Source organism: Cyprinodon tularosa, unplaced genomic scaffold (genome assembly GCF_016077235.1).
Source record: "Cyprinodon tularosa strain WSP-4 unplaced genomic scaffold, ASM1607723v1 ctg443, whole genome shotgun sequence".
NCBI lineage: Eukaryota > Metazoa > Chordata > Actinopteri > Cyprinodontiformes > Cyprinodontidae > Cyprinodon > Cyprinodon tularosa.
Genome location: NW_024039167.1, coordinates 510,244 through 537,385, shown reverse-complemented (window position 1 = coordinate 537,385; position 27,142 = coordinate 510,244). Strand labels below are relative to the sequence as shown.

The following is a 27,142-nucleotide window of genomic DNA, read 5'->3' as shown; positions in this document are numbered from 1 at the left end:
ACTTGACATATGTCGACCTGTGCCAGCATATTTCAGCATGCTCATGACTTATGCAAAATTGACCTATAACTTATCTAAGGTATGCCAGCATTTTTGCCTGATTTGTCGTACGTTAGGCGTACGCTGGCTAAATTGTCAAGGTGTGACAGGGGCTTTACCCTCTTAAGTAAATGATAAACAAGTTTAAAATATGGCCTTTATTAAGTTTTTATATTTTTAGTGGTTTTTATTTGTGCCATTCCTTGCCACATTAACTTTCGTTTGGAACCCAAACAATGAAAGTATCTGGGCCGTGACTTGAATTTGAAAATTTGACTATAGATGGATGTATTAAAAATAGATGAATGTATGTTTTTTTACATATAAAAGTCCTGAACCCAGAATCTTAAAATGTTATGTTTCTGGCACGTCTTTGAATCTGATACACAAGTGGCTTCAGAAGGCAGTTCTCTCGGTTCGTTTCTGGAATCATTTCTGGTTGAAACATTTCTGGTTTAAAACAAAACGCTCCAAAGAGGCATTGGAAAAGATCATTGCTGTGTGCAAAGAAATTTGCCAATCTCCAAAACTTTTAAAATACCATTTTGGTGCGAAACGTATTACAGCAACCAGAGGCGTTGCCATCGCTAATGTTGGCATCCTTGGTTTTGGACAATTAAATGCTCCAGCCAGGCCACATTGGGCTGAATTACTAGCCTTGGAACTAAAGTCCTTTTCTGGATAAATGAAGCTGAACAAAATGGATCATGGCATATTGTGTTAGGTTTCCTGTTCTGTTCACAACTCAAGATATCTTTCAAAGAATTTTCATGATTGATAAGGCTGCTGAAACTGTTGAATTGAATGGTCAAAGGGCCTTATGCTTATTGAAAATAAGTGCGTTGGCATGATTTTTCAGCGTTCCTTAACATGACTGACCACTACACTGAAATACACTGGTGAGAACACAAATTTATTTGCAAATAAAATTTCTCAGTTTGACAGATTCTTGTTGCCGTCAGTGAATCTGACTAGACTGGTTAGGTGGTTTTCATGGTTATCACAGTCTATAAAACGGGTGTTTGTTTCTCTTTTTTTTTTTTCAAAAACGATTTATCAATAATAAGTTTTGATTCAAGGCTCTGTTACCCCTTTTAGATTGCTCTTTGCTTCTGCTGTTTTTGAAGCCTCAATAATAGACAGCAGATGGCAGCAAAAATGAAATGTAGTGCATTTAGACCAGGATTGGATTCAGTTTTGATGGTACTAATGTTCTGCCGTCTTATTTAGTTGGCCCAGAGGAAGATTCAGGAGATCCTGGCTCAGGTGAGGAGGCAACAGCAGCAACAACAGCAGCAGCAGCCTAAGTCTCCATCGGGAGCCCAACCTCCGATGCAGCGCAGGAAGTAATGATCCAGCAGATCTGGAGGAGCGGTGACTGGATCCATCGTGAAACTTGAAAGATGGACGGATGCAGAACAGCTCAGAAGGAGCATGGGGGGGGAGTAATGACACTGGATCCTAATGCACATCTCAGGGGTCAGGTCATCGGAACCAAACATCCACCCCTCCCTGAACAACTTAATGACCTTAAGGTGTGGGCAGTAAGACCTTGCTCTTTTAAAGCTCGACCCACTTCACCTCTCTGCATCTGCTGTGAGAATGTACTGAGGGCTCCCACCAACATCACCTGCCCTCCATTTGACCGCCCCCACCCCACTCCACCCCTGGGTGTAGTTTTTTGTTTCATTTTGTTAGTTTTACACTAAAACCACGAAGATATACCCCCCTCCCCATCTTTGGTACCTTAAAGATGTTCGTTTTGTTTTTTTCTTAATGGGTTAAAGCTTTCTCACGGGTTTTTTTCCGTGGAAAGAAAGGCATTGCTTGGTCCTGGTGGGACCAACGGAGGTTTATTTGGGGGGAGGGTTGGCTCTGGCTGGATGGGCCACATTTAGGGGGAAAGTTCTTGTTCTAGGACAGGAACCCCTTTGAGGGTGTATTATATCAGGCGTCCTGCCCTCGGAATGACCGTGGCATTTTAAAATGAAATTCGGATGCATTTTATAGATAGACCTATATGAGAAGATCGATATATAAATGAATTAAATATATATATATTTAGTGGAGTGGGCAGCACGGCGACTGACCCTTTTGGGGAAAAGGGTGCCAAACTGCTGCTGCCCTGAAAATCCAATTTAATATGCATTTTGTTTATCTACCTCAGGATCTAGTACCTCAGAAGAGAAAAAAAAAAGATTATATGGAGAAAAAAAAGTTCCTTTCTTTTTATTTTGCTTTTGTGGTATTTTGTATACTTTATAAAGCTGATAGTCTTTGAACATTTTTATTTTTTTAAGAAAATTTAAACTTTTCAGGTCAGCTGCCAACTGACCTTGCCTTCAACTCTGGTGCTTTAGGCGGCATTGTACATGTGGATGTGTGACAGAGGTGACCCTGTACATAAGGTTTATTTGTACATAGCAGCCTTGGAACAAGAGTTGGTGCCCACCCCTCCCCTCAGCTGGCGGCTGACAGAAGTGTATAGAGAAAAAAATTGCCTCTGTCTTTTTTTCCCCCCTTTCAGGTCCATCATCTTCTTAAAATCAAAGAACTAAAACCGTGCAAAAAAAAAATGCCAACCGTTTATATTAACAGCAATGCCATTTTGTTTGGGGTTTTGTTGGTAGTTTAATGTCAGATCCTCCTTTTGCCTTCTTATAGGGGCTGTGTCAGAGTCTTTGCCATTTTATTTTTGCCCCCTCTTTGGTCCGTTTCATTTCTGTGTCATCCACCGCCGTATTGATGATGCTGTTCTGCTAAGGTCCAAACTCCGCCATAGCAATGACATGGCCATTAAGTCCTTCATATCCTCCTGGATGGTAACAGTAGAGGGAGTGGCACAGATGGGAGCATTTTTATGTTTTGTGCTTTAAGAAAGTGAGTTGACCTATTTTTGACTTGATTAGGTTTTTATTTTTGTTGCTCATCCAGGGGAAACAAGTCAAACATATTTGTGAATGAACCCTCACTCGGACGGGAAGCAAAGATCCAAAACGTAGTCAATTTTATTTCCTTTGTTTCCTCGCCGAATGTAAATGTATATCGGTTGTGGTAAAAGTGCTAGTGTATCCATGCTTCCACAGTAGAACGCAGTCTACCTCAGCTGAGGGGGAGAGGGGTGGGGGGAGTTGCCGTGGCTCTGGACGCCTCACCCCGCCCCCACTGAGCGCCAGCGCGCACCAATACCTCAGTACCCCAAACACTTGTTTCTAACTGGGCGCGCCCTCCAGACACCATCCTTAACTTAGGGGCACAAGTGATACTTAAAAGGATCCTCCTGATACTCACCCTCCCCTCATCCAGTTTGCTTTTGATCTACCTCTTTAGACACATATTTGAATTAGAGGCATTCTTCCATTTGTTAGAAACCCACCCCCCCCTCACACACACTTTTGTCCACCTCCCCATAAGAGAAATTAAAATTTAAAATCATGAACTCTGTAGATTTAAGAATAATGGAAAGTGATTAGAAATGTTTTCTTTTGACAGTGTTTATTGATATATATATACTCCTTTTTGGCTTTATTGAACTCCTGAATGGTAATTCCTTTCTGCTTTCTATTTTTGGTGGTGTGGCTTAAATATATTCAAACTAGTGCTATTTCTTTTCTGTAAGAAAATCAAATCTTTGATTTCTTTTGCTTTCAGTCTTATACAAAAAATAAACGGACTGTTTTGTTTGTTTCTCCCCCCCTCCCGATCTTTTGGATTTAAATGACTTGAAAACAAGAAAATGCAAGTCCCTTTTGTCTTTAGCAGATGCTAAACTCACTGATTTAAAAGCCTTTTTGGTTAGTATTTCTTGGCTGTGTAATGTGGAAAATTTTTTTTTTCCCTTGGTATGGGACAAATAAGAGGAACTGAATCTGTTTTTGGAAAGTGATCTATCAGCATGATGTTCTCTCCTCCCCCCTCTGCAACCATACTTGTGCCCTGTCACCTCCCCACAACCACACAGCTCCACTTGTCAAATGCCTCTGAATAAAAAAAATAAAAATAAGTCTGTTGGCTTTTCTTTGATGTTGACATGAGACGTAAGCCTGTCCTGCTGAATGAATTCTGGTTCCTAAAGGTTTATATATATAAAAAAAAAAAAGTAATACTGCTTTTTATTTTAATTCGAACATGTTTGTCAGCTGTTGAACAAAATAGCATGTTTTTTCTAAAGTTGGTACAATGGCCAATTTTTCTTTGTTTCGATGTTCACAATATTTATTTGGCAATATTTCAGTAATCCAGGTTAATAAATTAAACAAAGTACTGATTTTAAAATATTTATTTTATTGAAGATTTCTTGACAGTTGCAGTTTCAATTAAAGGAGCTCAACTACACATTTTCACAGTTTAAGCTTTAACAATCAAACAAGATTAATGGTTATCGACGTTTTATATGATTACCTAACATAAATGTTAGCATGTTCATTCATACCTTGTAACTTGTTTTTAGCATCTCTACAAATTAAACACAATTTTCTTTGCAAAACTTAGGTTTTATGAACAGCACTTTCAACTTAGGATAAGAAAAAAAAACAGACTTCAAATAATCTGGACTCACATTTAAAAGTATAATAGTGTGGGGAAAAACAAACTTATAAAGGTTTAATAAGAGCTTAGGAACATGGTGCCCAGCATACCTCACGTGGAAATTTAGTATCCTTTAATCAAAGATACCAATATGGCTTATTCAAACTTTTCCACAGAACATTAATTCCAAAATGGTAATAAAATTAGTGCTGTAGGACCAAGTTAAAAAACCTGTTTAGTAAATGTATTATAAAGCATTAGGATTTTTTTCAGACAGCACACTAATCTTAAGACACATTGCTATTAGTATCATTTACCATTTTTAAAGTAAGAGAAACACCTGTTGGATGTAACTCCTCCAAACCCTACAAAGGGTGTCTTTCATGCAGCAGGTGGCGGCTCTCCTCACTGGAGGGGAAGAGCGCCTCCCTCAGGCGAACCATTGGACCTCTTGTATCAGAACGGGCACAGGCATCCTCAACAAGTGACCTTCGGATGGGCCGGTAAAGCTTGTGGCGCCTGTGGGGTGGGAGGGGACAATATAACTTATTGATTAACTTATATGATTCGCCATGATTCCTTTATATAGACACTTTGCATTAGTTCTCAAACTTTAAATAATGAGCACCAAGCTTACAGATACTTTGGTTATTTAGAAGTGATGCATCACAAAAACCCTTCCCCTTTGTTTACGGAGTTCCTAGTTGACACACTTGATACCAATCCATTACAAAGAGGTAATCATGCATTTTGAATTGGTGATTTTCAGCACTGTGTGGGGGAACCAAAAAATACTTTTAGAAACCGTGCATGCACAGGAGAAGGAGGCAAAAGGGTGATTGAAATCATCGTCCAGGTGTTAGAAGACAAAAGTTCTGACAACTCTGCAAGTACAGGTGCTGGTCATAAAATTAGAATATCATGAAAAAGTAGATTGATTTAAGTAATTCCATTTAAAAAGTGAAACTTGTATATTATATTCATACATTACATACAAACTCATATATTTCAGATGTTTATTTTGTTTAATTTTGATGATTACAAATGACAACAAATGAAAATCTCAAATTCATCATATCAGAAAATTAGAATATTGTGAAAAGGTTCAAAATTGATGGCCCCTGTTGCCACACTCTAATCAGCTAATTAACTCAAACCATCTGCAAAAGCCTTTAAATGGTCTTTCAGTCTAGTTCTATAGGCTACACAATCATGGGGAAGACTGCTGACTTGACAGTTGTCCAAAAGACGACCATCGACACCTTGCACAAGGAGGGCAAGACACAAAAGGTCATCGCTAAAGAGGCTGGCTGTTCACAGAGCTCAGTGTCCAAGCACATTAATAGAGAGGCGAAGGGAAGGAAAAGATGTGGTCGAAAAAAGTGTACAAGCAAGAGAGATAACCGCACCCTGGAGAGGATTGTGAAACAAAACCCATTCAAAAATGTGGGGGAGATTCACAAAGAGTGGACTGCAGCTGGAGTGAGTGCTTCAAGAACCACCACACACAGACGTATGAAAGACATGGGTTTCTGCTGTCGCATTCCTTGTGTCAAGCCACTCTTGAACCACAGACAGCGTCAGAAGCGTCTTGCCTGGGCTAAAGAGAAACAGGACCAAAGTCATGTTCTCTGATGAAAGTAAATTTTGCATTTCCTTTGGAAATCAAGGTCCCAGAGTCTGGAGGAAAAGAAGAGAGGCACTTCATCCACGTTGCTTGAAGTCCAGTGTAAAGTTTCCACAGTCAGTGATGGTTTGGGGTGCCATGTCATCTGCTGGTGTTGGTCCATTGTGTTTTCTGAGGTCCAGGGTCAACGCAGCCACATACCAGGAAGTTTTAGAGCACTTCATGCTTCCTGCAGGTGACCAACTTTTTGGAGATGCAGATTTCATTTTCCAACAGGACTTGGCACCTGCACACAGTGCCAAAGCTACCAGTACCTGGTTGAAGGACCATGGTATCCCTGTTCTTAATTGGCCAGCAAACTCTCCTGACCTTAACCCCATAGAAAATCTATGGGGTATTGTGAAGAAGAAGATGCAATACACCAGACCCAACAATTCAGAAGAGCTAAAAGCCACTATTAGAGCAACCTGGGCTATCATAACACCTGAGCAGTGCCACAGACTGATCGACTCCATGCCACGCCGCATTGCTGCAGTAATACAGGCCAAAGGAGGCCCAACTAAATACTGAGTGCTGTACATGCTCATACTTTTCATGTTCATACTTTTCAGTTGGCCAACATTTCTATAAATCCTTTGTTTTTATTGGTCTTCAGTAATATTCTAATTTTCTGATATGATGAATTTCAGATTTTCATTTGTTGTCATTTGTAATCATCAAAATTAAACAAAATAAACATCTGAAATATATGAGTTTGTATGTAATGTATGAATATAATATACAAGTTTCACTTTTTAAATGGAATTACTGAAATCAATCTACTTTTTCATGATATTCTAATTTTATGACCAGCACCTGTATGCAGCTTTCATAGCTTAAAAACAATGACTTTTACTCATTTGAAGTTTTCTTCTTAAAAGTAATTTTAAGTGGGAAGGTAGGACTGTTAGCAGTTATGTCATAAATCTAATATGGCTGACTTGCAAAAGTGGTTTGGAGTTCTACCGCTCTCTTAGTGAATGTGCTGCCACTTTAAGAAATTAAAGAATATAAAGGAACTACATTTTTTTTTTATTGCCAATAGTTGATAAAATCTCACTGATCCTTGATGATGCAATATCATCCCCAAAGAGCTGTCACTGGTTAACTGTGATACTTTAGATTTTTGTAAAAAACTATCTTGACTGCTCATAAATGTTAAAAAGTTTTGTTGTAGATTGTTCAACTCTTTAGTTAATTTTTGTTCTTCAACTGCAGGTAATATTTATTTTTTACCTTCCAAATATATAAATGTACCGTACCACCAAAGAAGCCCCAAATCCTACTAGTGGTATTGGTATCATAAATTGGGAACCATGCTCCTATATTCTGTCATGTTTGACTATAAAAATAAGTATACTATAAAATATACTATAAAAATAGTGACAATGTGATGCACTTACCGGTAAACCACGTAGGCAATCATCGCAAAGACTGCCACCAGCACAGCACTAGAAGTGAGAACTACCCGGGCAGTGTTTGGAGTTTCAGGCACTGGGATGCACAAACAAAGCCAAATAAACAATGTTAGTTTTTTGTATATAGATAAAAAAAAAAAAAAACAGCTAAGGAGAGAATTTTTTTTCCAGGGAACTTTTCTAACTGACCAGGTGTGTCCTGGGACTTGCTGATGGTGATGGTGGTGCTAGCAAGTGCCATGCTCTTTGAGCTCTCCAGGGTGATGTTCACACAGTAGGTGCCGGGTTCCAGAAACCTTCGCCTAAGATGCACCTCACACTCTGTTGATGGCGGAACATCGTTGCACATAATGTTGCGTACTTTAGTGCAGCTGGGGTCTGACACAATGGTGCAGGCGGAAGTGGGGATACTGAGAAGGAACAATAACATGAAAGTAAGTAGTTCTATTTTAGCATTCATTTCTTTTTTGTTATTTGGGGTTTTATTCTTTGTTTTTTACTTTTGAACCCCAAAATAAGATCTGCTATTTCTTTGCTGTATTGTGAATGCTGAGATGTAGGAGTTTTAACTTAGACAAACCCTAATCCTAGCCTTTTTTCAGAATCTTTGCTACAAGGATTTTCTTTTCTCTGGAGCTAAAAAACCTGAATCATAAGATTTCCTCATTTTTATTGTCAAAAGCCACCAAGCTTGTTTTTTGTCTAATTTGTCACTGTTTAAAACAACAGACCACAGATTCACAAAAAAAAAAAGATTTTGATTCTGTTACCTCTAAGTCAATTAAAATTTTATATTTTATAACCAAAAAACGTTTCCTAATATTAATAATTAAAATGCATTCCAGATGCCCATCTGAAGTCAAACATTTAAGCTAACAGAACGTCTTTAAAGTTTAACAGTGAAACAAAATGCTCACCTGCCAAGACATTTTACCAGGAAGTTGATGTCGGTGTTGGTCACCCTGGCAGCCGAAACGTCCACAATGCGACTCTTTAGCCGATTTCTTAGAGGGTGCTTTGGCTCTGTAAAAGCAGGATGACACATTTAAGAAAAGTTGAGTGTTTTATAGCTCCAACTAATGCTCTTATATACAGTTAGCCCCCAAAAATGTTACTATTACCAAATTAAGTACTGGAAAGAAATAGAACCTTTTTTCTTACGTTCCAACTTTTTTAAGTCGGTGTAATGCAACTTTTATTGCTTAAAACGTAGAATTTTAAGATATTCATCTAAGTAAATCCATTTGTTGTGATGTAGCATTGTAGTCTGGAAAAGACAACTCACCAACTATAGTGATGTTGCCTGAGAATGTCCCATAGGCGTAACGGAAACATTCATTGCTGTTCTGACTCTTTTCTCGGAGCCAAGGCAGGGTGGTGGTGGGGATGGACTCAGTCGCTACAGTGGAGGGAAGGGGCTCTGTTGTCGGTAACCCGGTTGTCACTGCAGAGGAAGTGGACGAGTAAATAGGCTGACTGGTCTTGGGTGGCACTGAAACAAAAAAGGCGATACGGGACACATAAAAACATATATAAACCATCATTTCAGAAGCAAAATGGATCCCTAAACATACATAGAAACTCACCAGACGTTGTCTTGATCTTGGTTGTCACGGCGTGGGTAGCTGGAGTAGTAGTAGGAGCCACTGACAGAGAAAACCCAGATAAAGGTTTACAATCATAGTTGTTCTGATACTTTGTTCACATTATATTTTAGGGTTCTTTGTTCCATTTGGGTGATTTTAATATTTTGCACTTAAAACTCTTAGCACAGAAATGTCTCAATTTTGTTTTATTATTTAGCCCTTCAGAACAATAAAAGGCCCACTAACGAAATAAACAGACAATGAGAATCAGTAATAATTCCACACCAGAAAGGTTCTTTGTATGTGTAATTACAGAAACTGCAAAAAACAAGACTCATAACCAAAGCAGAAGACTTAATATCAATGTTGGCTGAAGATGATAAGAAACAACATTTATCTACAGTTAAACTTGTGGGAACATGGGCTGAAATGCCACGCAGCAAGGAAGAGGCCATTATTCCAAAAATAAAATAAACTTTGCCAATGCAGTTGGTGAGATAGGCCTTATGAAATGTTATATTAGGGGGAAGAATGAGAAGCTTGTGAGCCTCACAACATCATCCCATATTTAGAGGAGTGAATGCAGCATATTCTGACCTGGCTATGTTGCTGCTAGAGGGTCTTCCACACTTCCCAAAACAAAATGTAAAAAAACAAAATGAAAGCTAAACCGCAAGACATGGATATGCGGGTCATCCAAATGACTATGAGCCTTAGCATTTATAGACAATTAAAAAGGTGGTTTACAAACATGACTTACTTTCAACACTTCTGTTGGGATGAACAGACATCAGTCTATCAAATTGTTGTGAGAAGTGTATGTAAGAAAGTGAAATGTAAGACAAACTGAAAAATTTATTTAAAAAAAAATCATTTTGCTTATAATTCTAGCTCTCTGAAAAAAATTTAATGTTTAAGTAATCTAAAAAAAAGGAAAATTAAAGTCTTTTAGTACAAAATTATACGGGTATTTTCTCAGAACTTATTTTATTTTTTGGGGTTTTTTTTCTGTTTTTGCACTGCCATCTAATTGCGATGTTGTAAAAAAACTGATTTCTGTCTGTTTATCCTTTTTTTCAGACTAATTTTATTTTAGATCATTTAACACATTTTAATGCTGGACATATTGCAGCTGCCTCGTGGACTGCCAACCAACTTCAACAAATTTATCAAGAATTCATACCAAACAAAAAATAATGTTTTCCAAAATCTCCATTGTCTGATTGCTTCATTGTGGCTTTTTTGCATGACCACTCACTTTGGCGATGTTTGCAGGATCCAAGTTGATGTCTAATATTCAGCTACAATAAATAGCTAATGTATAAGGCTGTGACTAAAATCTTATTCTTTAAATTCAGGAGTAGAACTGAATTTGTTTATCAGAAAGCTTTTTAAGATCTCCATAGTTAATAAAAACAATTTAGACCCAGGATACCTGTAAGAGGTGGCGATGTGGGGTGCCTTGGAGTCGGAGTGGCAGAAGCGGGTGGACACTCCACAGGAAACGCAGCCTCCACTACCAGCTTCACATTCATCATCCCCAGTGTACTGTAAGTGTGCGTCGTCACCTCGCGGTGTGTCACGAGCTGGTTGCCATCTTTAAAGTCCCAGATGTAGTCCACTGATGCGGCCGTCTTTAGGTAGCCGCTGGGATCATGGAGCCGGACTTTGAAGACCATCTCCTCTCCACGGATAAAAACATTGGCAGACTTGTTGACAGCAGACTTCTGGGAGATGTCAACTGCCAGTGGGATCTTATCTGAGGGGATGTGGTAAGCAGCTATTATGCATATGATTTATTTTTTAATAGTTTTCTATTTGATACTTGAACTTGTAAATAAGTCTCCACCTGTAATTAAGAATACAGTGTTGTCATTAGTGAGGGGGCTGTACTTCCTGCGCTCACGCTTCCTATACACCATAACCTCCATGACCTCTGCCCCCAGTGGGATATTAGTGGTGTTAATGGTCACACTGGAAGATGATCCATCACATGTTTCATAGTACTGGCCTGGAACAGAAAGCAGACGTCAAAAATGCAGGAGTTTCTGATTTAGTTTGGGTTGTTGTTTGAGTAGCTGGTCAGCAGCCGTCTCATGCTCACCCATTGTGTGCCAAACATAGACGTAGCTCTTGCGCCTCCAGTCATTGCTCTGTGGAAAAGGCTTCCCATCGGGGAACACATTGCATTTTGCTGTGTCTGTGCACTTTCCAAATCCGTAATCATCCAACCAAGAAGTCCAGTTATACACATATCCTGAGCGAAGCTGTCCGTTAGCTGTTCAAAGGCAAGGAAGCGGATGCATTGTAAAAAAAAAATAGGGTTTAATTCCAATCATATATCAATATTCACATTTAAATTAGATTCAGGGACCTTCACTAATCGGGGAAGGGAAAAAAAATATTAATTCTAAAAAATATTACAGCTAATGTGTTTGGTTTGTGCATCACATTATTTCCTAAATGAGTAGAAATTTGATTCATTTTATATTTTATTTGCAGTAAAACACTTATTTATGTAGTAGTTTAACTGCTGGTGCATTTAATTCAATGGATTGTCTATGACAGAAAAAAGATAAACAGAGCATATGCTTATAATGACTTTATGCTTTGTTTTCAGTCACTGCAGTAGAGAGAAAAACTATATTATGCACAGCTATTCATAGAGTGAAAAACAGCCAAATTTTTCCATCCAGTCTATGAACTAAATTGGATTAATTGTACCTGTATTTTTTCTTCCTTATGCTGAATGGAAAACAAACACCAACACATACAAAAAAACATCTTAGCCTGTTGTTTTCTAGATAGATTTTTTTCCCTGTGTCATGGGGGTGTCATGTGCCATTTATGCCCTGGCCTTGCTTCCTGGCAGCACCTGAGGCCTCCAGCTCCGTACCATCCTCGCAGTGCTCATCCCAGACAAGGTCTCCATTGGCATCTTCCCTCTGACACGGAGGATACTCCAGCTTGGCAGTAAAGGTTATGCATGAGCCATTAATAGCTGGGCTGTCGCTGGTTAGACGGACTTTCGGTTTGCCTGCAGAAAAGTGCACATTACTGGTTGATAACAAAGAAATTAGCTGCAGACATTTTGAAATTAAAAGACAGGAACTTATTCACCTCTGTGATGCATTAGCTCTCTGGGCTTTGAGTTTAGCGGTGGGTAGAGGTAATCATCCCATGGATTGGTATCAGGCTCCCATCCCGGGATTGGCGGGATCGGAAATGGAAACTTTCCTGTTAATGAGTGCTTATGGGGGAAAACATCCCGATATGCTAGAAGAGGACAGAAAAACACACAAATGAGTGGTCTGAAATAGAGACTGAGTTTCACTAAAATTGGTATACAGCTATACTATTTATAACCATTTGTTTATGAGTTGGCATAAATCAACTTCTAACTATAAGGTTTTTGTCTACAAACAGCCCAAACACATTCTGACTGGAAAAAAAAGAGCTTCAGTGATATTGTTTTTGAAGTCTTAGCACAGATTCTGAGATTTTATTAACTTTTGGCAGTGAAGAAAAGCATCCCCACAGCATGATGCCTCCGCCACCTGGTTTTCAAGAAAGGGACTCTGTAATGTGCTTTTTGTATTTTTCAGCACACAGCCTCATTCAAAAGTTCAGTGTCATCTCATCCGACCAGATTATCTTTTTCTCCTTTACTTTCAGGGCAAATTTTCACTAATTTTTTTTTGAAAACATGGCTTTCTTCTTGCCTGACTGAATTTGTCGAGTCCAACACGTATACTCTCCCCGCTGAGCCCTACATCTCTGCAGCTCCTGTAGAGTTACCAATGGGCGTCTTTTCTGATTTGCTGTCAATCAAATTTTTGCTTCTCACTTTAGCTTCAATTGCTCTTTTGAGAGAAGTTTTATTTATTTATTTTTAACTCAGCCTCCTCCTTTGCTTCTAACCTGTCTGCTGTGTTACTTTGTTCTCAATGCTGTTTTTTCCTCTGAGGCCTTTACAGGACAGCTGGGCTTCTACTTAGATTGGATAGGTGGGACCTCATTTACTAATTGTCTGTTTATTAAAAGCAATGGTTTGCAGAAGATTTTATTGAGGAGTTGTTAACAAATATATGATTTAGTTTTGGAGATTTTTTTGTGTGAAATTTACTTTTACTTTATATTGAAATATTTTCTTTGTTTCTTCTGTCTAATAGAATCCTTTAAAAAAACAAAGAAGTTTGTTGTGGTAATGCAAAATCTACAAGGAAAGTGAAACCCTTTAGAGAATACATATTTCTTTAAAGAAGAAAAGAAAAATCCAAATTAAAAATTAAAGAATTTAAAAATCTAATCCCATTTTGAAAGGAGAGAAAAAAAGTATTTATTCTGATTTTATATTCTGAATAAATACACATTAAGGTTAGTAAGCTATCCAATGATTAAATCTCCCAATTGATAGTTTAAAATAGAAAATCTGTCTAAACAGTTAATATTATATGATTCATATTATTATCATTCTTTACATGTTATTTTTCTTGGTGTTTATAACTTAATTATTACGCAAAAATAATTCGATATTGTATAATCTACGCAGAATCATGTCCCACTTCAGTCTAAATTCAGCCTTGGTGAGACATTTTAAATATCATATCGGAGGAAGGGAAGACGGAAAACCACTAATTGCATTAACCTAATTTGATTTGAAGAGAAAATAAGTCGAGTTCCTTGAAGTAGCCGTCATGGGTGCGGACAAAACCATCCCAATTGGCTGTAATCGAAGCAGAAGAACGGTTTTATTTTATTTTTTATTTTTCTTTCGATGTTTTCCATTAACACACACACAAATGTGACTAAATTATTAGTTTTTTTTTCCTGGATATCATAGTTTGGATGACACTTTGAGCATGCGCCCTAATTAGTTTCATGGGACTGACTGCAGAGCTGAACGCAGGACAATCATCATAGAAACAGAGGATCCTCAAGCATCTACTCAGTTTAGCAGTCAAAACAGGAAACATTTTCATTTGTTCCAACTATTCTATGTTCACTGAAACCATTTAAAAGTTCAAACTTACTCTGTCGCGCATCAGCTTGATAAACGCAGCAGGCGTAAAAAGCCAGAAGACAAAAATCCTGCAGGATCATCATGTCTGCCTGTCCAGAACAGAATTTCTACCCAAAAAAAACAACAGTTTAACAAATTGAACAAACTGTTTCTGACTGGAGCGACCCAGCTTGTGTTTCCCTCTCCTCATCCAGCACCTTTCCCCCTGTCTGCACACATGTCCTCTAATTTATTAGGCTCCGCTGAGCTCATAAACATGTGATGCTTTCTAATAGGGCGCACCTCATCACTCATTAGAGCCACTGCGGAAGAAGATGCACATGCTCGTGTTCCTCTTTTGGAAACCCTTTTAATAAATTAAAATATATTATGAAAAAAAATGCTTATTAAAAAACATTGGACTCTATTTTGGCTATTTCTTTTCTTTTTCCTTCATTTTTCTCATCGGCTCATACCTCTGTGAAATTGTATATTTACTTTTTATTGAAATATCAAACACTTATACCAATAATAGATGCATTAAACGAATTTAATCGTAGTGAAATATGTATAAATTATAAAGTCAGATATAATTGATTCAATCGCATCCCAAAATGTTTTCGTTAGAGTTGACATCTGGGGGAAAATATGTGCCCCTCATATGACTTTTTTTGTGACTTGGAGTTTGGTGCTCTCTCACGCACAGAAAAAAAAAAAAGCAGCAGCAGGAAGAGGAATGATGGGCCTACCACCCATTTCGGATGCAGAGCGTGTTTCTTTTCCATCACCATCTTTATCATGTGATAATAATTTCAGTGCAGTCGTCTGCTGTCACAAGGAGGTTTGGAAACGGTGTCAAAAGGGCTTCCAAAGCCAAGAGCTCAACCTTCCATTTCTGTTCAAAAGTCAGGAGAGCCTTTTGCAGAGTCATGCTTAAAACTTTTATCTGTTAGGAAATAAACAGACACATGATTTTAAAGCCATCTGTGGAAAGAGATGACAGATTATATTGCTGAAATAAATACTTATTTTGTGGCAATAGCGATCGATTATAGATGCACAGACAATATCAGCGACATGATAACATTATGAAAATAATTATTCTGACAGATTTAATGAATTTTAATGAATTGATATATGTAAAAGCTAAAAAATGTAACAAAATAATAAGAATGTTGTATGAAACTGGCTTTTTTCCCTTAAAACGGACATGCTTATATATCTTACAAATGTTAGAGTAAAATAAATTACACAAAGATTAAATATTATTAAACAATTTAATGAAATGCAACTACATTACAAAACTATTACAAACATAAATAGAAAATTGCTTTCTTCCTACATTCACCATCATATCTCTTCAAGCCAGATTTATTTAGAGACTTTTGGATAAGGTTGAAAGGATCAATTTTAAACTATGACTTTGCCATAAAGAGTAATAAAAAACAAAATCGCTTCCCCTTAATTACATTTAACTGGAAATATGCAGCAATGCTGACTTTGACCAGTAGAGGGCGAAACCCCTGCGCAACTTCAGGGTTTGTGTGCCCCTTTCCAATAAAATTAGATTAGAGCCTGATTTAAAAATAACATTAGCCTATGACAAACCAAATTCTAAAAAAAATAATAAAAGTACTTTATCATGTTGGATTAATTTGGTTTATTTGTTTGTAAATGTTTTTGTAAATGTGTCAAAATTAGTCACTAACAACATAAAAAAACCCCATAACTAATCATCTGTTATGCTAGAAAATCTAGAACTGAAAAAAGACAATATTTAACTAAACAGCTGTTACAGCAGATTAGGAGAAACCTCTGACTGAAGACACTCTCTTGTTGTAAGGCAGTCTGATGAAGAGGATGCAGCGTTCTCCAAAATATTCTTCATTTAATAAAACACAACTCAGTTTACTCTTTTATTTTTCTCTCCATCTCTACAATAAGTAACATTTACTCTTTTATATTAATTCAATACATTTATTTTCCTCTAACTTGAATTGTTTCCTACCCCATCCAGCTCCAGCTAATTTACAGAGTGAGAAACAAGCCTGTTGTAACCCAATACACACACACACACATGGTTTATGGTGAGGTGAGACCTTTCGGATAAATACATTTTCTTTTTTATCAGGCTAGAGAAGCGAAAACCCAACAGAAGGAATTAACTGAGATTTTCTCTGGTTCAACCACAGCCTCTTTTCCTTCTGTGTGTTTGTTCTCATATACAGCACTGGCTTCTGTACTTGGGGAACATTCAACAACAATCAGAACTAGACATGCTTTACTTTTGTTACACACTCCAGATATACAAACATATATATATATATGTATATATATATATATATATATATATATATATATATATATATATATATATATATATATATATATATATATATATATATATATATATATATATATATATATATATATATATATAACAAACTAACAAGCCAGAGAATGTGGCCTGAATTTGTACATATGTGCATAACCTTGCGTTGTTGATATGTCAGTCCCAGATTATGTTTCCGCAGTGAAACTTCACTCTTTTCCGTGTGTTTTGGCTGCAGAGGGAAACATGGGAGTTTTCAAAGCAGATGCAAGTTTGGGCAGTCAAGGGAAAATCTTTACTATTCAAGCCTGGGACCTTTAACACTCGCCCACAAGAACCATCAATATCCTTTCAAGTGTGAAACCTTCATTTTGCTCTCTAAGAGTGTCTTTTTTTACTTCTTAGCATCAATCTAAGTGTCTTCTGATGTCCTCTGTTTCTGTAATCATGACCCTGAAAGGCATGTCTGCCCTGTCATCCTGCAAAGCAGAGGAATGATCGGAGGGGAGCTAACCTCACCCACTCATCTACACATCCGGTTGACAGAAAATCACGGACAGCTAAAGAGTCACAAGGATTCTTTTGTTGCAGAAACCAAAATGACCTCTCACAGCTTCCGTTCTCCCCAGCACAAAAACAGGGGCATAGTCAGAATACCTCATATTGTAGCTCCTACTTCCTGTTCCTGGCTTATACTCCTTCGCCTTTCGTGGGGTCATCAGTATAAACGCTATCCAGGGTAGAAATGGAACTCTGGACTCCATTCAGCCTTATTGGTATCACTAGGAGCACATGATTGATGCTTGTCCAATTAGGACTACAACCTCCCGGAAAGGAACTGCAAAAAACAAAAGTACCACAAATATAGTGAATGGCTGAAGTTCTCCAGCATAAAATATAAACACATAAAGATGTCTAGAAATGCATGTGTCCCACAGAATATACATAAGGAAATAATGTATTTTTGTTTAAAAAAAATGAACTGTGCCTTGCCATGAAGGTTGTGGGCAACTGTACAGATCCTAGCTACTTCTATGAATGTCAGGGGGTCCCTATGCTAACAGAATTGGTGAAACCATACTGGTTCCTCTTCCTATCTCCTTTCCTACTCACAGCACCATTGGACAGGATTTATTTTGGTGACCGGTCACACAAGTGTTTTTAACGATTTAAGGTTTTCAGATTGAACCAGAGCCATCCAAAGCATGAGCAAACTAGGGCTTCCAGGTCAGCAGGGTTTCCAAAAAGACCTGACTTCAAAAATTATTTATTAAAAATGTTTATTTGCAATGAAAAATTAAAAAATATTTTTTAAATTTTAAGGACATTCAGAAAACAAATTGCAATATTTATGTAGAATTTAACAGAACAGAAAAATACACTGATTTTAATTAAACAGAAGTATATTCCATATTATATAAAGTAAAAGACAGTGAAATATTGTTATGAATTAGTGCTTTTTTGAAGTAGGCCAAATTGCAGGGCAACTTATCAGCCAATTTATCAATAACATAATAAAACTAGTCCATCTGTGCCTCATCACCTGAGCCTGCACTGGAGTATAACTCTGAGTACACAATTCGAAGATTAAATACAGACGTCAGAGAAATTATCTTTTCTTTGGAATATATTTATTGCTTTTTATTTGAGAAATAGTGAAGGCTAAAACTGGAGCCAAATTCTGCTTTTAGATTATTTTACAATGATAATAAAAAAGTAAGAATTTTTTCCTTTATCTTTACATTACAAGTGTTTTGACCAAGTAGGGGGAAAACCTCTTTTAGTTATGTTTGGGCATCATTTAAAGAACCTAAAATGAAATCTATCACCCAATGCACATTAAACCTTGTCTTACATCTGAAATTTACAGATGGACTAACTTTATTTTGGGCTTTTCTATACTGGCTGCTCAAAGTGCTTCCATATAGAGTCGTATTCACCCATCACATTCACACTGATATAGAGATCAGGAGGCATCTTGGCATTAAAAGCAACCCAGGGTTACATCATGTGACATGTGACAAGAGGAACTGTAGTCAAACCCACAACTTTTGCATTGCAAGACAACTGGTTGTCTTAACACTGATGATGTGTCATCACAACTAGAAGCAAGAGTCATTTCCTAACTCTAACAAATCTGCCCTCATTTTGTGTGGACAAATGAGTAATTTGCCATATATATCACATCAAATTCAATTAATCGTTGGAAGCATTTTAAGCTTGCTACCAGTGTAATTATTTACACTCCTATATATCCATACAGATTTAGTCATTTTTTGTGAATTTTCACTAAAGTATTCTTTTAATGTGTTCAGATACAACAAAAAAAGCAGGGGAAGTATTATAAACAGAAAACATAGGAATACGTAGAACAAGATATTAAAGATAAATAGGCTTGAATGGAGATAAGAGACTTAATCTGTGCAGTGTTTTAATATCAAATCAACCTTTATATATATATATATATATATATATATATATATATATATATATATATATATATATATATATATATATATATATATATATATATATATATATATATATATATATATATATATATATATATATATAAACGAATACAAACTAAAAGATTACATTTCATGAGCTATCATGCTATTTAGTTTATTCACATTTAGTGAGCTGATGATATTTAAAAGAAACCCCCCTGATCTTTAAAGATTAAAAGTTTAACATCCATATACCGAAATCCAGCAGTCTGTAGTTTCTTTTGTTAAACATAATCCATCATAGTCTGTTTTTCTTTGTTAAAATGAAATTTAGAATAGAATAATGAAAGAGAAAAACACTCAGCCCTTTAATCTTATCTCACCCTAAATTGAAGAGTCAGAGAAACAAGTGGGTGGTGGAGATAGGATGGGGTGGGAGGCATAAGTAGGCTACACACCTCAGAAACATCTTCAGTCCCATTCAGAGCCTCACCACTGGACACGAGAAAAATAGATTATAGTTTGGGCTAAGTAACATTTCTATTTTTAAATTTAAGAATATTAAACCCTTTTTACTTCTTTGAGAAACAAAAAATTGAATGCTACTGAAGAAATTGCCTCCAGGATGAGGATGAGGATGAGCGTGGGAAAGAGGAGGATGCTCTACATCTGGCTCCTGCTCATCAGCCTCGGCTTAGTTATGGTTGGGCTCTCTGATCTATTTCACCAAGATCTGATCCTTAAAAAACCAGGTTCCCTTCCTCATCTTACCAGAATACTTAGTCCAGGAGATTTGGAGATCCTGGTGGAATCCCACGCCGCCGCCTCAGAGCTTGGGCTTACATTGGCTCCATTCAAATCCTTTCAAGAGGAGCAGCTGCTGCTGGTGCCATCCACAATAAACTCATCTAAGAGGAGGCAGAATAAGGTGGCGGTTCTGCATGGAGCGACAGAGAACACCGCTGGACTCAGACCACAGAGACACAGGGGAAAGGGAGATGGTGTCCGGCGCTATCTGGAGGGTTTACAAGGAGATGGACAGAAAGCTTCCATGCACCAACAAGGGGTCAGCGAGGGGCTCCCAGACAGGATTTTCCTCCATCGCAGTCTGCCGGAGATGCGTCATCCTGAGTGGGTGTGATACTCTGAGAAACCTTTCTGCATGTAAGGAATTTGAAGTAGCAGAAATTGGATTAATCATTTTTCATTTCATTAAAAAAAAGAAAAAGAGATCCGAAAAAAGACTGGAGTATATTTGTATTTTGCCCCCATTCCAACCCTCTGCATAAAATTATAGAGAAGCAGACAGCTGTTGTGCAAAAAAAGTACTTTTTTGTTGTTGTTTTATTTTGCATTTTACCAAAGTTTATATAGCACTAGTTAAATAAGAAACAATAACAACAAAAAACTTTAACTTCATAGTTTATCCTATATACCAAACACTTTGTATGATCAAATTCAGCCATTGCAGATTGCCCTGCATGATTCCCATAGAAAAAAAACCTACACAACAGAACATTAGTGGGCAGTATGAGGCTGTGGGATACTTTTTTTTCTGCAGGGTCATGAAAGGTTGTCAGGGGAGCAACATACATGGAGGTAATTATAGAGTAAGCAGGGAAGACAACATCCTTAGGGCTGTAAAGAATTAGGATCAGTCCCACCTTCCAATAAGCCATTCACCTTTAACACACAACCCGAGCTACAGAGGAAAACTTTAGATCAAAGCAAATTCATTTGAGAGTCATTATTGGCTAAAAACTTTAAAAAAATATATATGTAAAAACACTCTCTATCCATCCTGACAATTGCTGAATCATTCTGGAAAAAAGGAAAAGACAAAAGTTCAGTCTCCATGACAACCCCTTACTCATACACCAAAAGAGAAAAGAACCTGAAAAGAAAGCTAAAAGTAAAGCAAACATATCCAATTATATGTTTAAAAAGTCGTATTTTTTTAAATCTAATTTATAGCATGGATTTCCTACCACAGGTGTTTGGGAGAGCAGTACAGTGAGTCTCTGCCAAAAGCCAGTGTAGTTATCTGCATCCATGACGACTCCTGGGCTGCACTCCTGCGCACCGTGCACAGTGTTCTCGAAACCACACCTCGGGCATATCTGCAGGAGGTCCTGGTGGTGGATGATCAGATCCTACAGGGTAGGATCCATCCATCCATCCATCCATCCATCCATCCATCCATCCATCTATCCATCCATCCATCCATCCATCCATCCATCCATCCATCCATCCATCCATCCATCCATCCATCCATCCATCCATCCATCCATCCTATATTTCCATCTTACAGGTCACCCGAAGACTGTTCTGAGTGAGTATGTGTCTCATCTGGATGGGGTGCGTTTGATTCGCAGTACCAGACATCTGGGGGTCTGCAGGTGCCGCACTGAGGGTGCAACCCATGCAGTAGGGGAGGTCCTGGTATTTATGGACTCACACTGTGAATGCCAAAAAGGTTGGCTGGAACCACTCCTGGAAAGAGTTGCACAGGACAGGTACTATTCTCAATACTGCTAAAATTATGATCTTAAGCATCCAATATTCTAATATGGAGATTCTCTTTAGTTTTCTGCTGGTTTGATGTATTTCATCAAGCCCAACAGTGTTTTGACATGGCTAATCTAAGCAATAAAAAGAGTAAATCCAACCCACAGCTCAAACTCTATTCTCTTTGCTATTTGACAAAAAGAAATTTCAGTTTTCGGTTGTCCTTTCTCGTGGGTTAGATTGTGTGTGTTTTGTAATTGAGATTTAGCTCTCATGATTTGGCCGGGGGCTCCTCTCAGACTGTCTGCAGCGTGCCTTTAATAAGAGTGGATAATTAGGCTGAACTCTTAGGCTCTGAATCTGCAGCAGCTTTTATATTTTAAAGATGCGTTTGACTATTTCTTTACCATCTTTTTAGTTTATTTGTTTAATAATGTGCGGATTGATCCCTTGTATACTTTAAACATATAAAAGACTTTAAACATATAAAAGACTTTTGCTGCAGTGCCTGAAATGCTTTCATTTACATGCACACATATTACTGAAAATGTTGCCCTGGTGTCGAATTAGCAGATTTTAATATCAACATGGGGTAGAGGTCTATGTAAATTTGAATGTCAAAGTTCATTACCAGTGTCTCAAGCAGGACCAGAGTCGTCTCCCCCATCATGGATGTAATAGACTGGCAGACCTATCAGTATAATGCCTCCCAGTGGCCAGTAAGAGGAGTGTTCGACTGGAGACTAGACTTTCACTGGGAATCAAACCCTCAACTTCATGGTGCAGACCTAGAGCTGGCTGTTGAACCTGTTCCGTAAGTTCACAGCTGCCCTGTTCTTACATGTTTATGATTTCAGTGTATTTTAGGAAAGATTATTTTTTTTTTTTGACAGAAAAACTACCAAGTAGAGCAGAACTGAAAGAAAAACGAAAAAATACTTGGAAAGGATTTTGATATATCTATTTTGTGGTTGTAAAATTTGTGGCAAAATTTGTGTAAAATCTGAAGCAACTTTGCTTCTGCAATTTTTATTTGTACCAATTAAAATTTCTTTTGGGATACATCTATGGAGGACCAATTCTGCCATAATTAAAATAAATACATAAATAAATAAATGCTCCAAAAATAAATAAGAAAACAATTAATTCCCCCCCCAAAATACCTATAATAGCTTCTTTATTTATTTGCCTTTGTAATATTTACCTTATTTATTAATTGTCCTATATATTCTTCTACTTTATTTATTACTTATTTCTTTAAGTATTTATTTATTATATATATATTTAGGTCTCATTGTATAAATAAATTTCTACCTACATTTATTTATTTGTTTATTGTCATTCGGGGGGCAATTAATTGTATGGTTATTTGTTTTTTAAGCATTTATTTATTTCTGTATTTATTTTTAATTATGGCAGGATTGGTCCTCCATATATATCATCTATCATCTGCACACATATAAAAAAGAGATTTTTGTTCATGTTCAGTCAGGATGGAAAGAGATACATGTAGAAGCCAATAATTTTTTGTTAATAATTAACAAAGTTTTTTCTTTCTTGTGCATAATCTAGCTAAGTTTATTTACTTTATTGTTTGATATCTGTTATGAGATTATGTTTTTTGGTTATTTAGACATGTTCCTTTATTTTTGGTTAGTCTTGATTAATTTGGGTAAATTATTTTTTATAAACAGGCAGTCAGCGGTAGGACCGGCAAGCATCTGGATGGGCGTATGGTTTTTTAACAGCGCAAGAAAAACATGGGGGGAATGTTTGTCTTTTTCTGTTCGCTTGCCTGAGGAGAAAATAAACTGAGAAAACTAAAGGAGTTCACCTGGAAAATTTTTTATTTTTTTTTGCCTGCGTAAAATTAGTCCATGGTGCATTTGTGGCCTTTGTGGATTGCCACTTTTTTTTGAGTCATCAAAGCTGGGCCACAACAGTAGTTCTGGACTTTAACTGGGCCATTCCAGTACACATCCTTTATCTTACAACAGTCTACTGTTTCTCTGGCTCTGAGGCAGATATTTCTCAGTCTAAAGTCTTCTGTCCCATATTTAGCTTTATCTATCCACACTGCAACTCTTACCAGTTCCTCTGTAGCAGAATGTAGAATTTCGTTCTTCTTTGGCAAATTTACTTTTGCTAAAAATGTATATTCATGTTTTTCTCCTCAGAGCACATAACACATCCCTGTATTTTCTATACATGTTTTTAAAACAGGAGCCCAGCTTTAGGTGGAGAGGTGTTGGCCATTAACAGAGAGTTTTTCCAAACTCTGGGAGCCTATGATCCAAAGATACTGCAGTGGGGCCCCGGACAAACGGAGTTCTCAATCAGGGTAAAAACTGAAAAGCAAACAAACAGATGAAACAAAACATGAACTTTATTATTATTTGTTTATGAAGAGTGTTTAAACATGTTTAGGTGTCTTCTTCCATAGGAGTATGCTGTGGAAATATTGCTAATACCAACAAAGATCTGAGAAGATTCTTCAAAAGTTACTTACAGTTTTATGAAAAACCAACAGATTAAAATGACTTTAATGTCCTGAACGGTGGGACAATCAGTTATATTTAAATGATTTTTGTAGTTAGAAGGTCTGTTATCAGGTTATGCTCCTGATACTAATCAAATGTATTAAGATTAGGATTAATTAAGATTAAAGAAAGTAATGCCCTCTATTTGCTTATAAACAGAATAACTTTAACATGGTCTGAGCATTATAATTGTGTCTCCCATACCTCTTTACTGCTAAAGTTCATGCTGCTACAATATTATTAATTAATTAAGTCATTCATTCATTCCTTTTATTTACTCATTTGTTTATTCGTTCATTTTCTTTATTTAACCACACAAAATCCCCAGTGAGAAAACCTACTTTGCAAGGTGGACTTTGGCAGAAAATCTGCAGCACACATCAATCGACTTACACAAGTCTCACACATTGCAAAATAGATAACAACAAAACATAGAAATAAGATAAACAAGATCAGTAAAAAAATAAAAATAAATAAATTTGGAGAATTCTCACTGATTAATGGATTCACATTCCCTATTTCTGAAAAATGTTTTGAAATAGTTTCAAAGAAATAAGATCTGTTATCGTAAGTTGTAGGTTGCTGACTGCTTGCTGAATCTCCCCGTTTCTGTTTTTCTTCCTGGGTCTTCTGCTTTTTAACATCAAAATTAACTCATAAATCCACAGTCTTAAATACGATCCATGCTATGCTGTTGAAATGTTTTTTTTTTTTGTAAAGATATTTCCCAAATCAGGTATCATCTAAGTGATCTCAGCCTTCTTAGTCTCTGTTTTGATATATTGATCATTTGGTCCCTCTGCTTCTTAATCCTTGAGTTTTTTTGTTTTATTTTTGAATGTCATTAATAGTTGAACTTCCTTTTTATCAGCGTAAAGCTGTACAAACCAGAACCTTAAATCTCTGTGCAGGTGTGGTCCTGTGGCGGCTCCATGGAGGTGGTTCCTTGCTCTCGTGTGGCCCACTTAATTCGCAAAGATCTGCAAAGCAATGTTCCTGACCCTGACGTTATTCAGAGAAGCAAAATCCAAGTTGCTGATACCTGGATGGACACTTTTTTTAGGAAGATCTTCTACCGTAGGGACACGCTTGCTCATTTCATCAGGCAGGTTTGTGTGCAAGAGTTAGAAGGTTTTGAAGAGTATATTGGTGTATTAACACTAAGTTTAAAATAAAATAAAAATTAGTTTTTGCAGTCTGAGAGGCCAAACATCACTGAGAGTCTGCAGTTGAAGAGGAGTTTAGGTTGTAGGAGCTTTCGTTGGTTCCTATCTACAGCCTTTCCTCAGCTCTACATCCCTCAGGACAGGCCTGGACTGTCAGGCGAGGTAAAGTGCATCACAAACATTAATGCATGCTTGCTTACTTACTTACTTACACTAATGTGAGCAACATATGTCTGGGTGAAGTTATACAATGTGGGTACAGGCAGCTGTTTGGATTATACCACTGGGGAAGAGCAGCAGGGTGGAGCCATGAAGATAGCACCATGCAGTGGAACAGTCAGCCAGGTCAAAAAGGCACCACATCTCTCAGCAATGCAAGAACCAGATTATTTAGGGGGTCTCTTTTGATGTTGCAGCACTGCGAGCTAAACTCAAATGGTGAATTGCGATGGGGGGCCATGGGATCCTTGTGTTTGGATGTCAAAGGAGACAGGGTGGTCCTCTCTCAATGCCCTGCTCAACGATCTACAAAGAGCACACTGCAGTGGAAGTTTAATAAGGCATGTTTGATATGAATCTCTTACAAGAATTTTCATGTACTTTACCTTTGACATTTCCTTTTTTGCTTAAAGGTTACCTTCCAGCTTATTCACCAAAAGTCTCAGTTGTGTGTAGAGGCTTTGGAAGATGGAGGAACTGGTACCACGCCCAGTTTAGGAGGTGTGTTTCTTCGGCAGTATTCATATCATCCCAGACAACAGTGGCACTTTGAGCAACCTGTCGCTCCTTAAGGGAACCGAGGCACAAAGTCCAGGAGGTCCTCCCTGTGTAGAAGATGTTAAACCTTGACACACCTGCCTGCATTGGTGTACTGTGAATGTTAAAAGCTGCAAGTATTTTAATGCCTTTCTACATCACTTTTATTTTTTTCATATGAGAACTTTGTACTTTTGTAAAAAATATTTGTCAATTTAACTATTCAAGACTCATAACCACATCGGTAAACTGTAAACACCACAATCCTGAGCTAAAGAATTATGCAGCTCAAACAGTGTCAAAATAGCCATATCTGAGTTCAAGATATGTTCTTTTAGAATTTCACTTTCACCCATTCATTATAGAAAGAATTAGAATATGTGATTGCATATTGACACTTTGTTTCAAATCCATTTTCTTTATTAATTTACATGACAGAAAAACAATAGATGAGGAAACCATTTTACAAACAGATGATCTGAATTATTTGTCAGGAAGGAAGATCAGAGGGGTTGTATGTAAAAATAAATTATTACCTTTGTTGTTTACCTGCATAAAAAGTATTGGTGTTATTAAACAGCAGAACTAAATATTATATTTCTATTTCCTACACGTTTGGTATCATTTCTGTATCATTAACTTTTTGATAAAATAATTTTTTTTCTATGAAAAAATTAATAAAGTGGTTTTATTCCTCCAGCAGAGGGAGCCATCTGCCTTTTTCATCACCAGTGTATCAGCACCAGAGATTATTATAGACAACAAACTTATGGTAGTTGGAAGCCTCAAATAGAATATATTAGATATAAAGTTGAAAAAACTATTGGAATATTGTTTAAATAAAAGATTTAATAAATGTTAAAGGCTTGCATATTATATGATCCTCTTTGGTTATGCCTTATTTATCTTATTGCTCAGAAATCTGTGGAAATGCAAGTAAAACAACTATTTATATATTAGTTAAGTTGCATAAAAAAAAGCTATAAGGCTTATTAATAAGGTGGAATACTGTGAACCAACTAATAAAGTTTTTATTCAAAGTAATACATTAAAATTGAAAGATATTGTTAATATAAAAATACTGGAAAAAACGTATAAACATTGACCAAAAGTCTTCCTTCAGGTATTCAGAAATTATTTAAGCTATGAGCG

The 27,142-nt window shown here is 37.0% G+C and overlaps 3 protein-coding genes across 8 annotated transcripts in view; 2 read left to right on the top strand and 1 right to left on the bottom strand.

Moving 5' to 3' along the window:
• The window catches only part of igf2bp3 (insulin-like growth factor 2 mRNA binding protein 3), a 28,245-nt gene extending 24,203 nt beyond the window's left edge, over window positions 1–4,042 (top strand). For all 5 annotated transcript variants that reach the window (XM_038300243.1, XM_038300242.1, XM_038300244.1 and 2 more), the window contains one exon: window positions 1,270–4,042. In XM_038300243.1, the coding sequence (XP_038156171.1) occupies window positions 1,270–1,389 (120 nt within the window). In that variant the 3' untranslated portion in view covers window positions 1,390–4,042. The remainder of the gene's footprint in view (window positions 1–1,269) is intronic.
• Window positions 4,043–4,303: 261 nt separating this feature from the next.
• gpnmb (glycoprotein (transmembrane) nmb) lies at window positions 4,304–14,482 on the bottom strand. Of its 2 annotated transcripts, none has more exons than XM_038300240.1 (12): window positions 14,270–14,482; window positions 12,357–12,512; window positions 12,112–12,273; window positions 11,341–11,514; window positions 11,086–11,247; window positions 10,672–10,995; window positions 9,237–9,296; window positions 8,936–9,142; window positions 8,568–8,673; window positions 7,840–8,060; window positions 7,636–7,726; window positions 4,304–5,085 (listed from the first exon to the last, which is right to left on the bottom strand). In XM_038300240.1, the coding sequence occupies exons 1-12, from the start codon at window positions 14,340–14,342 to the stop codon at window positions 4,932–4,934; spliced, it is 1,890 nt and encodes a 629-aa protein (XP_038156168.1). In that variant the 5' UTR covers window positions 14,343–14,482; the 3' UTR covers window positions 4,304–4,931. The 2 variants fall into 2 exon arrangements, with proteins under 2 accessions (XP_038156168.1, XP_038156169.1); XM_038300241.1 differs by having other exon boundaries at window positions 12,133–12,273.
• A 5,019-nt stretch (window positions 14,483–19,501) lies between these two features.
• On the top strand, window positions 19,502–26,289 carry LOC119793199 (polypeptide N-acetylgalactosaminyltransferase 15-like). Its single transcript, XM_038300238.1, has 10 exons — window positions 19,502–20,151; window positions 21,014–21,180; window positions 21,332–21,536; window positions 22,175–22,342; window positions 23,752–23,869; window positions 24,980–25,177; window positions 25,265–25,396; window positions 25,478–25,579; window positions 25,651–25,794; window positions 25,867–26,289. The coding sequence occupies exons 1-10, from the start codon at window positions 19,646–19,648 to the stop codon at window positions 26,023–26,025; spliced, it is 1,899 nt and encodes a 632-aa protein (XP_038156166.1). The 5' UTR covers window positions 19,502–19,645; the 3' UTR covers window positions 26,026–26,289.
• The last annotated feature ends 853 nt before the right edge of the window (window positions 26,290–27,142 follow it).